The sequence below is a fragment of the Carassius auratus genome, unplaced genomic scaffold (assembly GCF_003368295.1).
Source record: "Carassius auratus strain Wakin unplaced genomic scaffold, ASM336829v1 scaf_tig00216128, whole genome shotgun sequence".
Lineage (NCBI taxonomy): Eukaryota > Metazoa > Chordata > Actinopteri > Cypriniformes > Cyprinidae > Carassius > Carassius auratus.
The window spans coordinates 31,547-48,024 of NW_020528425.1; the positions used below are offsets into that span (position 1 = coordinate 31,547).

The following is a 16,478-nucleotide window of genomic DNA, read 5'->3' on the forward strand; positions in this document are numbered from 1 at the left end:
TAATTTAGATAGTAACTTTTCTTACACAAAAATGTAAATTAAAATAAAGCTAAATAATTTTTTTTAACCAAAAACTAATAAAAATTACAAAAGCACATAAGATTACTAAAAACTTAACTAAACTTAAATTTAAGCTCAAAATAAAAAATAAGAATTTTAAGTAGTAATGAATAGTACTAAAATAACACTAATGTAATGTTTTTTTTTTCAGCTTGATTAATGATTAATGCAATAAGATCATCAGTGCAATATTTACAAACACAACAATACTCAACATCTCAATCACAGACAACTGCAAAAAAAGCATATTTTTATTGAATGAATCTAAAATACAGTTCTTAGAAAGGAGATCAGTGATTATTTCATATGGTACATGGTAAACCATACTGACATTTAAAACTTACTCATATAGGCTCAAGGTTTAAGGCATATACTTGATCTAAATGCTTTTGAATCTTACTATTAATCATGAAATAACTCTTTGAGGGCACACAATGTTCTACAGAACACAGCGCAACAAAAGACATACATCGTTAAAACAACAACCAAATACTGAGAATGTAAATCAATAATATGACAAGGGCTCAAAAGTTTGGCCGACAAGAGGCACAGATGAGATTCATGCATACTAACTGAATGCAAAGGTACTTTGGAACAGAAAGTTCGGCAGGAACAGATGGAGATGGAGAGATCAGTCTCTAGTCTCCAGCATCCCGTCTCTGATCCTCCAGCTCCATGGCAGTTTGCAGTCGGTATGATAGTGGCTGGAGTCAGGGGCCGGGACGCAGCGCAAAAACAGGCTGTTCTCTAGGACCTCTTTGTCATGGGACACCAAGCAACCATCCTCTGTTCGCAGACTGAACACGTTCTCTGAAATCTACACAAGAGGGAAGATTTGAACCTCTACCAAACAAAGAGTAATGCAAATAAAACTATACACACACACAGACACACACATAGTTTACCTGGTCGCTGATTCCTCTTGCAACATGGCCTACTTTCACCCCAGGCATCTCCCGAATGTGAAAGCATCGCCCGTCAAAGTCCCTAATATAAACATCCACACCTAAAGAAACAAAGCACAGATGAGAGCATGGCACAAATAACCATGCTAAATGTCATCTAATAATATCTCCAACACCAACATAACAACAGCATGAGTCAATGAGAGAGATTAATTTCAAATTTAAATAGCACAATGATTTTTTCCAGGATAACGAGAATCAGCAAATTGAACCAATGTTGGTACGGATTGCTAACAGTTTGGTATCATGCCAACTCTTTGGTTATGTAATGATGTAATTAGGAGTTGTTCACACACCGTCAAAGCAGCGGGGCGGGGGGCCGTGTGTGGGGGGCAGCCTGTCCCTGCTGAAGCTCTGGCCATCTTGTTGGCTGTTGTAAGAAAACACGCCTGAGCTAAGGTCATCATAGGAACCGTCTGACCCACGCCCTGAATCCTGGAAGGAGAAAAAACCCTTTGAATTTCAAATAAGTTGTGATTGGTTTAACTGAGATGCTTTACTAGCAAACAACAGGTGAGGGTCGTCAGGAAGTTAAACGTCACTCCTAATATCCCTCTAATGTGTTCACTAGACATGTATCAGGTTATGAGGAATCACAGGCTGCCTCATATTCAGCATTCTGAACTTGATGCTTGGGTTTGTTTACCTTCTTGTCCCAGTATTCTCTGGAGTAAAGGTCGTCGCTGCTGATACACGAGAGCAACTGCTCCTGTTGCTCAGCAGAATGAGGATGGGAAAGACTGCTCACGTAGAAATCTGCAAGGAGAGCTAGACAAGTGTTATAATCTGCAAAGCTACACACTTTCAATGGCTGTAATCACAAGAAAGAATATTGAGGTTCCATCCTCATATTTGTGATGCTAATTTTGGGATATGGGACAGAAAAAATGCTAAATGACACCAAAACGCGAATACATTTTCAAAACGTATACGCTGGATACAGTTTAATTGGTTAAGAATAAATGTGCATAAACTACTATATGAACACATTTACTAAATAAAATACTGTTTTAGAATCTTTTGAATTAATTCAGATCCAAAATATTTATTCTACGCTATCATTCAAAAGTTTGGGGTTGGTAGGATTTATTTTTGAAAGGAGTCTCTTATGCTCACCATGGCTGTATTTTTTTAAAATCAAAAATACGATAAATATTTTTCTGTTTTAATATTCTTTCAAATGTACTGAATTTTCAGCATCATTACTCCTGTCACGTGATCCTTCAGAAAACATTCTAATTTGCGGCAAATATTTCTTATTATTATCCACGTTAAAAAATGTTGTGCTGCTTAATATTTTAACGGAAATTGACACTTCATTGCAGATCTTTTCAGTGTCATTTTGTAACACCTTTGAAAAATATAATTTCTTTCATTTTTAAATCTTACTGACCCCAAACATTTCTACGATAGTGTGTTTAATAAATGAAGTGGCTTCAAATTCCATTTCTGTTATTTTGTGTCCTTTTTCCCAGAAGTGTCAAAGGAAACAATTGTCACTCTTTGTTTCTACGATTTTCTAAATTTGCAACTGAACTGCTATGAATGTGACGTGATCATGTGAGGGCACCCGGCTCACCTTTCCACAGCTCTTTTTCTGGCGCTGTTGCTTCTGGCTCGGTCTTATTGATGATCTGTGGCTCAGGTGAAGTGGTTTGAATGTGGAGCAGTGACTTCGGAGGAGACTGCTCATCGTTTCTCGTCTCCTCTGTCTGTTTCCCCTGTTTTACCTCGTCTGGCTCATCATTACGTTCCTTATCATCCGCTCTCCTCTTCGAATCCGAGCTCATCCACTGCTGCTCAGAGTTCTCAGAGGAAGTGGTGTGGTGGGATGTGGTGGGTGTGGCTGTGTGGGCGGAGTCTGGATTCTCAGGCTTCCCCAGTGGCTTCTGATAGGTTCCTCCTCTTGCGGAGCTGCGAAGTCCCCCCACTGCAAATAAATGTATTTTAATAGTGTAACATTTAATACACAGCCATTGGTATGTGTTTGGTGGTTATTTATGGTTACCTTCTTTAAGTGCTTTAGCAGTTTTAACAAAAAGTTGTTTGGCAGAGGCTCGTGTGTTTGGATCTTTCTGCAGTCCTGATCTTATGACATCTGCTGTATAGGAGCTGCAGTCCGGAGGGATTTCCCTCACTGGAGGAGGCTCTTCTGCTATCTGTTAGCATGCAAACACAAACAACACTTTGTAAGTGTTATGGCAATGCAAATCATATAGGTTTCACAAAACACTAATTAAAATGGAGTGTGACTTTAAAAGTGGGAGGGGCTTATTCAAACTGTTTCCGATCATAGCTAACCTTGAGGTATAGTGGGTGGGAATAGTAGCGGGTCCAAGGATGACAGCCGTTGAGCATGTGCAGAAGCATACAGCAGCTGCTCCAGATGTCTGCTTTCGAAGAGCGCGGCTCACTGAGCACCACCTCAGGTGCCATATGACTTTCTGTGCCTTTCAGACCTAAACACATACAAAACCAGTTGATTCATTTAAATATGTGCCTATGTTCACTTGAAATATATTTGTGGCTAGACTGAAATGTACTTACTCTTACAATAACTAAGCCCCTGTTTGTCCAATCTCTCAGAGTATCCGAAGTCACACAGGAATGCATCTTTCCCATCTTCTGACAGCAAAATATTATCCGCTGAAAACAAAACACAAACATGAGAACGCAGGGGTGAGGTAACATGTAAATAACTTATGTCTGCCTACTCCTGTCCTGTTAATTAAAATCAACAGGAAACAGAAATATGAAGAAATCCACAATGAAATGTACAGTACCATTCAAAAGAAATGAGTTTTACTCCGCAAGGATGCATTAATATGATCTAAACTGACAGTAAAGACATTTATAATGCTACAAAATATTTCTATTTCAAATAAATGCAGTTGTTTTGAACTTTCTATTCATCACAGGATCTTGAAAAAAATGATCATGGTTTCAACAAAACAATATATATAAAGCAGCACAACTGTCTTCAGCATTGATAATGATAACAAATGTTTCTTGAGCACTAAAACAGCATATTAGAATGATTTTGTGACACTGAAAATTCACCATCCCAAGAAGAAATTACAGTTAGTAATAGAAAACAGTTGTTTTAAGTTGTAATAATATTTCACAAGATTACTGTTTTACTGTATTTTTGATCAAATAAATGCAGCGTTGGTCAGCAAAAAAACAATTATTTTTAAATACATAAAAAAAAAAAAAAATCTAAACCCATTTTGAGGTTTTCTGATTTCAGACCATCCTAAAGAGCATCAAAATGATAGTGCTTTTGCTTGAAACTGAACATAATTTGCTTCTATTTCTGTAACCTTTAATACACTGACATAAAATGTGATTAAATTACTTCATTAACTATTGGTTAGATTTTAGAATGGGTGCAGTACCTATATATACAGTGCATATACAGTAGCCTTAAACTATCTATCTGACTAATAGTTAACCCGTGGAACAAGTGCAAGCCATTTCAAAAGCTGTTTTAATGCATCTATTTTCACAATGCAATACCGTTGAGTCATGCACAATTAGACTAGTAATGCGTATTTAGAAAATAAACATGTTTGCCAGCGGGCACATCTCTTCCCATAAGTCTCTGCTCTAGAACTGGCGATTGGACGGTTCCAGGAAAAGTTAAAATTGGAGTGTGTGAGACTTTCGGTTTCAGAATTGCAAACCACAGCTTGTTGACTGAACAAGAAGAAAAAAAAAAAAGTCTAGATTAAATGACTGATAATCAGACTATTTGGACAGCAGATGGCGCTGTAGATGTCAGAGCAGAAAGGTTTGTTTTACTGCTTGCTTGAATTGAACTGTCCTTTATCAATCTGAATGGCTGATAAAGACATAAAGCTGCTCATTTGGTCTCTCGTGTCCATCTGCATTATACACGGTCAGTTGTTCAGTCAGTGTCTAGTTTCTTTCTCTTGAACTCTCAGTCTCTCCCCTCCTCCCCCCCTCATCTGAACCACATGAGTCATGCTGTGGGAAATTCCCAGCCCTGGGTTGATCACAGTGTACTCTGATCTCCTTTCTCTCTCTCTCTCTGTCTCTCTCTCTCTCTCTCTCTCTCTCTCTCTCTCTCCCCACAGGTGCTTGTTTGTCTCACCTGGTCTCCCGGAAAAACAACAAAACACAGCATTAGAATCAACTTAAATTCCTCGACAACCAATCTATAGTTCTTAAAATTGCTATAGCTCAGGAGCTATACAAGATAACTTCAATGTTAGTTTTGTATTTTTTTTTTTATATATTATGAATTAGTTATCAGAATGAATATATATATATACATATATCAGTTTCAGTAACAATGTCATGTGCTTTTGTCATTGTTATTGGATTTTATTTGTTTTATATATAATTCTACTTTTTAGTTTTAATAATTTTATTATTTTGATATTGTGCCATATCTGAATATACATGAGGAAATGTGAGAGGGTCATTTTATTTCACAAAAAAAAAAAGTGTTTTTAATCTCAATTGCTTTTCAGAAGAAACAATTGCGATATTAAGGACATCTGACTTGTGATTTTTCATTTCTCTATGTGGTTTCCAAAGAACTGTGATCCCGAATTAGGAAGTGCAAAAAAAACAAAAACAAATGTCCACTTTCCACATAAATAACGCGGAGACGTTAAATGTCAATATAATGTCATCTTTCCACTAAGTGAAATAGAGACAGTCCGGATTAGTGAAGAGAGGACAGAAAAAGAAAAACACCGCTCTAAACCAATCAAATGGTTCTGTGGCATTTGTATCTATCCAGCCCACATTCTGGACGTACCTTTGATGTCTAGATGAAGGACGCGCTTCTTGTGCAGGTGGTTTAGCGCCCCCAATAGTTGTTGAAAGTAGTGCAGGGACAGATCCTCTGGCAGACGGCCTCGTTCCTCCACCAGCTGTCCTAGAGAACCTGAAGAAAGTGCACAGTCATCAAACATCTCTCCATCTCTCCACAAAACACTTCCTTTGAGTAAAACACCAGATGTGTCAAATAAGGAATGGGAAAAAGATGAAGGAATAATGAGGTTGTTTGTTTGTTCTGAGCACTTACTGGATTTAAGGTCCATGAAGAGGATGATGGAAGGACCTTCACGCACCACTCCGAAGAGTTCAACCACCTGAGGAGACTGCAGGGCACTCCACGAGCCCACCTCCTCACTGCTGAAACTCACCAACGGCACCTGAAAACACACACACACACACACGCGCATCTATGGATCAACAGACAGTGTGACTTACATTTAAATGCCAGCAGTGCCATCTGCCGGAATAATAAGATGGACATAAAAGCAGGGCACAAATACCTTTTTGGTGGCACACATGAAGCCAGTGCCTTTGTCTTTGATGCTGTAGACCTCTCCAAAGGAGCCCTGCTTGAGAAATCTACAGCGTTCATATTCCAGTCCCTCTCTGTACTCATAATTCACTGGTTTTAGCCCCTAAAAAAAAGAGATGCGAAATGCTGCTGTCAAATGATGTTATGGATGTGTACTGGCCAATACCGTTACAATACGCAATATAGTGACAAAAATAAAAAGCTACTGTGTACATGCATTAGCCATTTAGACTATAATTCTAAGGTATATTCTATGTTATACTATGGACTATATTCTAATAATCATGGAAAGCATAAAAAAAGCATAGATTTTTTTTAATCTGGCACTTAAGATCTGGTGATCTGTGTGGGCATGTAACTACACTGCCATTCAAAAGTTTGGGGTCTATAAGATTTATTTTTGTATTTCTAATAGATGTCTCTTATACTCACCAAAGCTGCATTTATTTGATAAAAATATAGAAAAAACAACCAAATTGTGATTATTATGATTTAAAATAACTATTTTCTATTTGAATATATTTTAAAATGTACCGTATTTTACGGACTATAAGTTGCACTTTTTTTCATAGTTTGGCTGGTCTTGCGACTTAAAGTCAGGTGCGACTTATTTATCAAAATTAATTTTACATGAACCAAGAGAACAAATAGAAAACATTACCATCTACAGCCGCGAGAGGGCGCTCTATTCTGCTCAGTGCTCCTCTAGTCTACACTGAAGACACATAGTGCCCTCTCGTGGCTGGAGACGGTAATGTTTTCTCTGGTTCTTGGTTCTAAATAAATGCGATTTATAGTCCAGTGTGACTTAAATGTTTTTTTCCACAGCATGACATATTTTTGGACTGATGCGACTTATACTCAGGTGCAACTTATAGTCCGAAAAATATGGTAATTGTTACCTGTGATGCAAAGTTGAACTTTTTTTTTAGCATCATTACTCCAGTCTTTAGAGTCACATGATCCTTCGGAAATCATTCTAATATGATGATTTGGTGCTTTCCGATTTCTTACTATCATCAATTATTAAAATTCTTTTTTCAAGTCTCTTAAAGAATAAAAAGTTCAAAAGAACAGCATATTTTATGGAAATCTTTAGTAAAATTATAAATATCTTAACTGGCACTTTTGATCAATTAAATGCATCCTTGCCGAATAAAAGTGTATTTTTTATATATATTACTCACCTCAAAAGTTTTGAACTGAATTCTGTTTATTTGTTTATAAAAATAAAATAAAAAAAGTTTCATTTCTTGAAAAAGTAAACCAACTTTATATCACTTAGACGTGCAGTAAATATTCAGCCATCTTTCATGATGTAACTTATAATGCTGTAATGGCTAAATAAACGACTTTGGCTTATTTTAGAGTTTAAGTAAATGGTAAATGCCACAATTTCAATACTAATGAAGTTTTATTACCTAACAGTTCCACAGAAGAACCACTGAAAATGTCGTATTTCAGAGCACATGACAAGCACAGTAAGTGTGAGAAGACGTTTTTTTGTACTGTTCGCTTATTTCTCTTTACAAGGAAACTCCCTAAGCAGAACTAGGCTGGTGAGGTAAACATGAAACCCTGCTGAACACAAGAAAAACAGGAAATCAAGACCGCAAGTCAATTTCTGGCTGTGTGTACACATGCATGCATGTGTGCATGTGTTTCTCACTCTCTCTCTCTCTTCCTCTCTGTATTAGTAAGCCTATGTTGTCTTTATCTGTATTGTCTTTCTAGAGGATTCAGGTTGCGTGTGCCTGTATGACTTACAGGTTGTGCTCTTGTATGTAAATTTGTATCTTTGCGTGCACATCTATGCATCAAGCTCTTTCGGTATGAGTTCACACATGTGTCAATTTCGACATGCTTAAACGTCATATGTTTTAAATGCCATTTCAAATCACCTTTTTGAACAGGATCCCTTCATTCTTGTCTCTCTCCTCTCTGTCGTCCTCATCCCTCTCCCTCTCCTCTCTCAGCAAATCAGTGACAAAGCCATATGCAAAGCAGCGATCTTCGCTTGTAACAAAGTTCCTTAGGGCCGTACAAGCCAGAGGGCATTCAGTCTCACTCCTCAGGGGAGAATTCAGCTCCTCGCTCTCTTGGCTGTAGCCCTGGCAGCAGGAGGGTCTGGGTAAGGAGGTCCGCCGGGACTCCCACTCATAAGAGTTCGAGGGGCCCTCTGTTTCCTGCACAGACACCCTCTCCGTGCTGAGGCCACTGCTGCTGTACGCACTACTGTTGTTGCTGCTGCTGATGCACACTGGATCTCTAACCTGAAACAACAGGACACAAGTTGACTGGACTATTAGAGAGAAAGCCACTTGAAAAGCACTGCATAAAATCAATGATAATTAAAATTCCATTCGGATCTGTAGATGTATCAGTTATATCAAGCGCTTCAGGCCTTTAGGGAGAGCTAAAGACAAGCTTTGTTTGACTCAGTGGTTAGCTAATCACTGAATTCCCTCCGAGGTATTGTAAAAGCACAGCAGAGACCAGAGTCTAGTTTTAAATCGACAGGTAATCTTTACATATATTCGGTTGGAAAACGCAGTGTGCTTCCTATCTACGTAACACATTTAGACACCACCAAAACTACACTGATAAGATACAGAGAAAACCTATAGCTGTATCGCACGCATCCTTCATGTATTACGTAATGCCAGGGTGCACTGCGATGAGATCAGTGAAAATAAGCAAGTAGTAAATAACCGTTTTGATATTTACTACTGAACAGAACTTAAAAATGCACTAATTCAGTCAATATTAGGTTACACTTTGTGCTTATTAGTTTCCAACATGCTACAGTCAGATTCTGCTGACTTTATCTTGTGTGAATTCTAAAAATATTAGTGTCCAGGACATATTCTTAGCTTAGAGATCAACGGTTGTTTAGATGATATTGAGTCAGTATCAAAACTGATTAGAGGTTTAGTCACAATTGACATGAATATAAAGAGGATTTAGATAGTATACATCAAAGCAGCACATTACGTTTTGGAATGACGGCACTGAATATATCTTTTATACACAGTGAGTTAGTTCAGTCTAACCTGAATGAGAGATGAAGAAAGGCACTCGCCGCTGTCCTGTTCTGGCACTCCGGAGACTCCCACAGACTCACTCACTCGGCTGTCCCTCTCGGCCTGTTTTCGCCGCTGTTTCTTATGCCGTTTCTTTTTGGGCCGACTGCGAGGGAAGGCTCCAAGAAACAACTTGGAGGAGATGCTAAAACGTGGAGGAAAATCAATGTCAGAAAAGAAGTTAGTTGCCGTGATATATTAAGTCCTGGTATTAAAACAGAACGTAATGGAACACGCGATTGTATGACAGTCACACAAGCCTTTACCTGCCATTGGGGCAGAACTCCTGTGAATCCTGGGACTCACCTGTAAAAAAAGAGAAACTATTTAACCCAAATGTATATTTGGATAAAACACTGACAAATCAGTGAAATCAAATGAGTTCTTCTGTTTCAGTCTCGGTACTTACACTCTGCCTGTGCAATAATGGATTGTTTCTCGGTCCTCTGTGTCCACTCATGGTCGGCAGTTCCAAGTTCTATGGCCGTCCAGATATTCAACTGATTGGGTTTGTCCCGCTCTCCTCCTTTTCTCTCGGCGCGAGAGCCTGGGCCCAAGCTGGGGCAGTTGAAAGCTTTGATGTCCCTTTGGTCCATGACAGAGAACGGGACAGTGGAGTTCAAAATTCGAGGCATCCTGAAATTCTACGAAACAAAGAAACAGAACAATAAACCAATTCAGTCTTATATTGCTCATTCTAAAGAAGTAACATTGGATGTGTATCCCTAAACCTCTCAGTGCTTAAATACGGTCTATGATTAACTTTTTGCCTCAAGCACACACACACAGCCCGACCGTACGATTTTGTGGGAAAAAGATCCCACACACCTGGCCTTCACTGACTGGTGCTGGTTATGCTGACTGGCAAGGGAGGGTATTTTCTTTCAAATCCAAATTCATTAAATCTTCCATCTAACAGTGATTGGTCACAAAGCTTGAACTTTGTACCTGCTAAAGGCAACTGAGGCCACTGCTCTCAGTGTTTTCAGTCAACACAAAGACTCTATTCTTCACATGAACACTTCCTGCTCCTCAAAGTTGATTCTGTGGAGCAGGAGGAGCCACTAGGGGCGAAACATGAGCCTTCTGCTTATCAAAATGAAGACGGGGGCTGTGTTTTTGACACTGTTTGACGGGATTAAGTTGTACAACCCACGATAAAAGTATGCTTACCAGCCTTGAGAACTCATTTTGGAACTGAAAAAGTCTTAATTTAGAACATTATATCAGAGCATTATCTCTGATGCATTACCAAAGAAAGTTAGCTTGTTATCATAAACCTAACATCAGTGACTACTTCTCGCTATTTCACTCTGGGTATATGTGGGAGGTTTTCTTGGTTGACATTTTCAAATCAAATTCCTCAGAACGTGTGGTTGAAATATTTTCTTCTAGTTCCTCATTGTTTTGAAGCACAGTGATGCATTTGTTAATTGAATGCAGTGTGTATAAGAAATAGCAGTTGCGCCTTGCTTAAGCATTAATTGGTCTGTATTTGACGTCTTTTAGACATATATGATCCCTCAAAGTGTGCCAAAAGGTTGGAATACACTACATGACTTTTGCCGTGATTTCAGCCCCGATTTAGTCTGAAGTAGTTGACGCTAGTCGCCAAAAAGACGCTAGCCCGTCAGCAGATTTGAGTTGACAGCATTCACAGAAAATCACAGTTTATGATAATCTCCGACTCTGATTTCTGTAACTTCAGACTCGATTTTAGAACACATATGGTTTTCATTTGCCACGAATCCAGCAACAAAAAGTTTCTGCATTTAGTTTATTGGGATCAGAACGATTTTAAAGTCTGGTAGTGTGTGATCCTCAGTCGTTTAGTGTACGATGCATAGCGTTTTATAATCTGTTTGGAGTCTTATAGTGTATTTCGGCCTGCATTGTATAGCAACTGCAAAAACACCAGCCGAAATCACTCACAAAACCTTGTGAGCGCCCCACACTGGCATCCGCTCACATTACTTTAGCATTGTCATGGCAGGCCCTAAAAACAGCAACCACATTTACTTCTTTCTAGCTTTAACAACTGCGCAATCATTTACCTTTATAACATTGCATTTATAAAACCAGTCAAAGAGGCAAAATGAAAAACATGAGTACTCTAAAATCTGAACAAGCAAATCTTTTTGCTCCATTCAGCTAGAAAGATCTGCACAGCCTGGAGAAACTCTAATGCAGTTACAGCATGTTGCATCAGTGAGCCTTTATATGACCCCAGTTAATCTGTCCCACACTCTCCCTTTCCCTTTCCCTCTCTCTTACCTCTACACTAAGAGAAAACAGGCCTCCATCTAAAACCAACGTCATCCATGTAGATGCCGCCAAAGGTTTATTGGCTGCAAGGAGTCGAATCCTCCATTTTGATAGCTTATGGAGAAGCCGTTACATCATCCAAATGACTTCAGAGAGCACTCACGGCACTGTGGGAAGATAGAAATCCATCCGACAGCGCTCCATACATGAGCAATGGAAAAATGTTGCAGGAAAGTCACGCAGTCGAGCAAACTGTAGTTCCTCAAACGTTCCTCAGGCTGTGAGCAGTTTCACACGAGACACCCAGCAGAGACTGACATCATGAGACCGCCACTGCTGCTCAATGTCCTTTCCATTACAGATTCAGTGATGATTAGGAAACACGCACCCACTTTAATCAGGCACACGAGCAAAGGCAAGAGAGAGAGAAGAAAACCTACCGCTTTTTAAATGCAGCTTCACATGCATAGAGCAAAACATGAGAGATCTCGTATGATATGATCCGATCTATCACAGCCGGTTCCTTCTCTTTCTCTCTCTCTCCTTTCGTCAGCTACACCTCTGACGATTGATTCCTGCTGGCTCTCTGCCATGTAAACAGCATCTGTGCTCTGATTGGATGGAGCTGATTTACGGGAAATCCATCTCCATTTCCCCTCCCTGGGCTCCCCTCCTCCTCCTCCTTTCTCTTTAACTTCACCTGCAGCCTCTCGTTCTTTAACTGAACTTTCTCTTGTGCAAATAGATCCACCTCAGATCCTTATTTTCCATTTATGTGTGTCTATGTTTTTAGCGTTGATCCTCTTAAAGGGATAGTTCACCAAATTGTTGATTTCATTTACTCACCCTCATGTCATCCTTCATGACTGATGTTTTTTGTAGACCATAAAATATGTTTTGAGAAACCAATGTTCTTTAAAATATCTTATTTCATGTTCCACAGAGAAAGTGAAGTCATATGTTTCAGACTACTGAGGGTGAGTAAATAATGATTTTTTTTTTTTACCTAATTCTTTCTTGCAAGAAGGCGGGCATCGCTCAACAAAATACTGACAGATTTTACTGGTAAGAAGTGGCATTTAAAATGTCCAATTTGTGTTTTGTTTATTGCGTTGAAGACCTCATCAAACTGAGAAAAGTCACATCTTGCTCATCTACTGTAACCTGACAATTCACTGACGTCAAGTTACTTGTCACTGGATTCCCACATCAAAGTCTACATCCTAAATGCTGTCGTAATATCCTACTCAAAGTTCAAAGTATACTTTTGTACATGTAATACTATGAAGTTATCCAAATATAAATATTGCTACTGACAAGACTCTGTAACAAATGTTTGTAATAAAAAACATTGCAGCAATGACTGTCCCTAAATGACTTCTATCTACACACCTTTCTTGTTTTTTCATATATATATATATATATATATATATATATATATATATATATATATATATATATATATATATATATATATATATATATATATATATATATAAACTGGTTTGACTGCTTCACTGAATGGGTTTCAAGTTAGAAATAACTTTGTCAGCTAAAAGGTATGTCAATACAATAAACAAGCTCATTTCATTACATCACTGTTTTCTCTTTGAAGGAACTGGAGCTGAAACATTTTTATGACATTAAATATTACTCATTAAGTTACACTACCATTCAAAAGTCGGTACATTTTTATTATTAAATAAGGAACTAAAAAATTCATCAAGGATACATTAAATTGATCAAAAGAGACTAATCATAATGTTACAAAATATTTAGGTTTCAAATTCTGTTCTTTCAAACGTTCTATTAAATCAAAGAATTCTGAAAAAATAGTGCTACGGTTTTCACAGTTTTCAACATTCATAATAATAAAAAAAACGTCTTGAGCACCAAATCAGTAGATTAGACTGATTTCTGAAGGATCATGAGAAACATGATTTTTTTTTTTTTTCTGTATTTTCGATCAGATAAATGCAGCCATGTTAAGCACAAGAAACTTTTTGCAAAATTTTTCTAGGCACATTTGTCATAGTCAATTAATGTTCAAGCTACTACAGAACCAGAAGTTACGCCACACCCTGCATCTGTCATTTCTACTTAACAGTTCAAGGGAAACGGTGCAGTTTGGCTTATAACGTTAACGGACGTTAACATTTCATCAACGCATCAAAACTCACAGCCTGTAATTATCAACAGATAAAAAAAAAAAATGCAGGTTCTGCATTTTTGTTTAAATGTCAAAAGTTTTTTGCAGAAGTGAGAAACAGAGCTAGCTACAGGCAGATGAGGAAGAAAACGCAATCCAATTGAGCAAACTACAGCAAACAGAAGTGTGGATGTTTTGGACAGCTCAAACAGGAACAATGTGGTACTGAGGCCAGGGACCGGGCCGAGAAGAAAAACACATGCTAAGAGGTATAATGATAGCCTTTTACCACTGAAGTGTGTGACAAAAAACATTGGTTTAGCCTTCGGGAATGTCCACTTCACAATGACTGTGTTTGTGTTTGTAAGACCAGACATTAGGCAATTACGCAGTCTTTATCACTAAGTGGTAAAACAGTGGTTTTCTTGGAAAATGTGACACTTGGGTGTGCGCTATTGTATATGAAGCTCCATCACTTAAAACTACTGCCTTTTTACTTTACACATTCAAAGCGATTGGTTGAAAAGTGCAAACTGGTTGAAGCATGAAAACCAATTTTCCAATTAAACACTACAGGTGAATAGGGTCAAACTGATAAATATCAGCCTACTCTCCCAGTTAATAATAAAAAAACCATCACATTTTTGTATTGGTTTTCTGAAATGTTAGATTTACAAATTCAAATTAAGAAATATCTTAAAAGTGCACTAATTTGCATACATTTCCAAAACAGATGCAGAAAATTGGATAAATACATGTTCAATATTAAAGATTAATTTGGTTGACATATTAGACAAATCACTCCATAAATCAGAAAATACTGTAAAAAGCCAAAAACATTAATATATATATATATATATATATATATATATATATATATATATATATATATATATATATATATATATATATATATTTATTTTATTTTTTTTTTTTTTTTCAAATTTAAAGAATACAATTTCATATAAACCAGGCGAATAATAGATGAACAACCAGATCTGAGACAGGAATAAAACTGTAAAGCTTGGTTTAACTGAAGTGGAGATAACTACCTTGGTGAATAAGGGGGGAAAATAATTTGAAGAAAAATGCCTTTCAAGATAGATTGTAAATTAAAATCTACAGATTCAAGTAAATAAAGGGTAATAAATTAAACACTTGAATGTGCAGTGAATTTTTGATGCTTGTTTTTTTACTAGTCTGAAAGAAGACGACGTGTTATGGAAACAAAATAACCTCAAAATTGACCACTGCATAAAAAACAAAAAGGGTTTTCACACACACACACACACACACACACACACACACTGAGACATTAAGCAGTGACTCACTCACGCCCCCACACATGAACAAGATGCTTCTGGCCTGAGTAAGTCCTGCTAAAGTCTAAACTCAGGGACTGTGGAGGCCTGCATGTTATGGACCTGTTACTCATCCCACTGCAAACCTGTCAGGGGCCCCTCTGCACTTTTGCCACCAAGAGACACACAGTACATAAACGCTGTTGCTATGAAACTATTTCCATTTCATTACATACAGGCTTTCGAGGACAGACACTGAACACGTGATAACAGACTTTGCACTTATGCACTGTATATGAAGGGGGTATGAACTGTCCTACAGTAGATCCGTGCACACTCGAGACAAATTTAAAAGTTGAGCAACTGAATACATGATGGCAATTTTATTAATGCTACATGATGAATATGTAGAGGTACATAACTTTCTTCCTTAACATTTCACATTCGAGAGATCTGTGCAAGAAAATGATCTTTTAGTCATTTATATGAGCAGTCTTTTGAAAGCTCGCGAGTTCTGGCATGGAGAAAAGCATGAAAGCATTTTTAAAAGATGAAAGGCAGAAGCGTTTAACTTCCTCCTCCGCCATTTCGCACAAATTCCGGAGAGAAAATACTCCGAGGCAGAATTGAGTGACTTCAGCTCGTTACCTATCAAAGACAGGCCTTCGTGACGAACACTATAAGGGTAATTCATTAAAGTTAAGGGGACTTACCTTAACTGTTTTTAATAAGACGAGAGAATGTGTCTTGTGTCGGACGTTGTCGAGCTCTTCTGATCGCTTAGAGACAGGAAGACGGAGGATGCGAGTCAAATCCTAGTGCGCTGCCTACATAGACAGCATTTTCGGGCGTCACACACGCGTTCACGCGGCTGTCTAGATAGACAGTTCACTAGGTTTTCAGACACGAACGTGACATCACGGCTGAAGATTCATATTGAAAGTAACGTTTTCTAAATGCCGTTAAAGTTGGCGTTAAATAGATAGATCGACTGTTTATATCAAAACAGTTTTGTTTTGTGAATTCTTATGTATTAAAAGACACATTCTATAGAATAAATATAGGATTTCAATGTAGAACGTTTTAAACTTTCATTTTGTTCACTTATTTGAGATGTTTTTAATGGGAAATGATGAGAAAGTGACATACCCACTGATACCTGTTCAAAAATTTGGGACAATTTCCGTTGATCAAGTTACCTCACAACATTTGAATTGCGGTGAGGAGGCACGTCAGTGGTTTAAAAAATATATATATTTTATTTTTGTATTTAATTATTTTTTAGCTAAATAACATTTATTATTCATC

General features: G+C 37.8%; 1 protein-coding gene across 4 annotated transcripts; it reads right to left on the reverse strand.

Moving 5' to 3' along the window:
• Nucleotides 1-294: 294 nt before the first annotated feature.
• Nucleotides 295-16,035, reverse strand: LOC113097181 (mitogen-activated protein kinase kinase kinase 14-like). 4 transcript variants are annotated; one of them, XM_026262396.1, is made up of 16 exons: nucleotides 15,884-16,035; nucleotides 9,865-10,099; nucleotides 9,722-9,761; nucleotides 9,426-9,600; nucleotides 8,274-8,645; nucleotides 6,341-6,475; nucleotides 6,088-6,217; nucleotides 5,818-5,946; nucleotides 3,573-3,671; nucleotides 3,327-3,484; nucleotides 3,034-3,184; nucleotides 2,605-2,955; nucleotides 1,672-1,793; nucleotides 1,322-1,460; nucleotides 966-1,066; nucleotides 295-877 (listed from the first exon to the last, which is right to left on the reverse strand). In XM_026262396.1, exons 2-16 carry the CDS (start codon nucleotides 10,088-10,090, stop codon nucleotides 692-694), a joined length of 2,514 nt encoding a protein of 837 aa, XP_026118181.1. In that variant the 5' UTR covers nucleotides 10,091-10,099; nucleotides 15,884-16,035; the 3' UTR covers nucleotides 295-691. The 4 variants fall into 4 exon arrangements, with proteins under 4 accessions (XP_026118181.1, XP_026118182.1, XP_026118180.1 ...); XM_026262397.1 differs by lacking the exon at nucleotides 15,884-16,035 and adding an exon at nucleotides 12,161-12,620; XM_026262395.1 differs by lacking the exon at nucleotides 15,884-16,035 and adding an exon at nucleotides 11,730-12,148 and having other exon boundaries at nucleotides 1,672-1,781.
• Between the last annotated feature and the right edge of the window lie 443 nt (nucleotides 16,036-16,478).

Coding starts and splice junctions, on each gene's coding strand:
- LOC113097181 (XM_026262394.1), bottom strand. CDS start 11,774: ATGACGTTGGTTTTAGATGGAGGCCTGTTTTCTCTTAGTGTAGAG. Junction 5,947..6,087: donor CTTCATGGACCTTAAATCCA/GTAAGTGCTCAG, acceptor CACTTTCTTCAG/GTTCTCTAGGACAGCTGGTG. Junction 3,485..3,572: donor GGGGCTTAGTTATTGTAAGA/GTAAGTACATTT, acceptor GTATGTGTTTAG/GTCTGAAAGGCACAGAAAGT.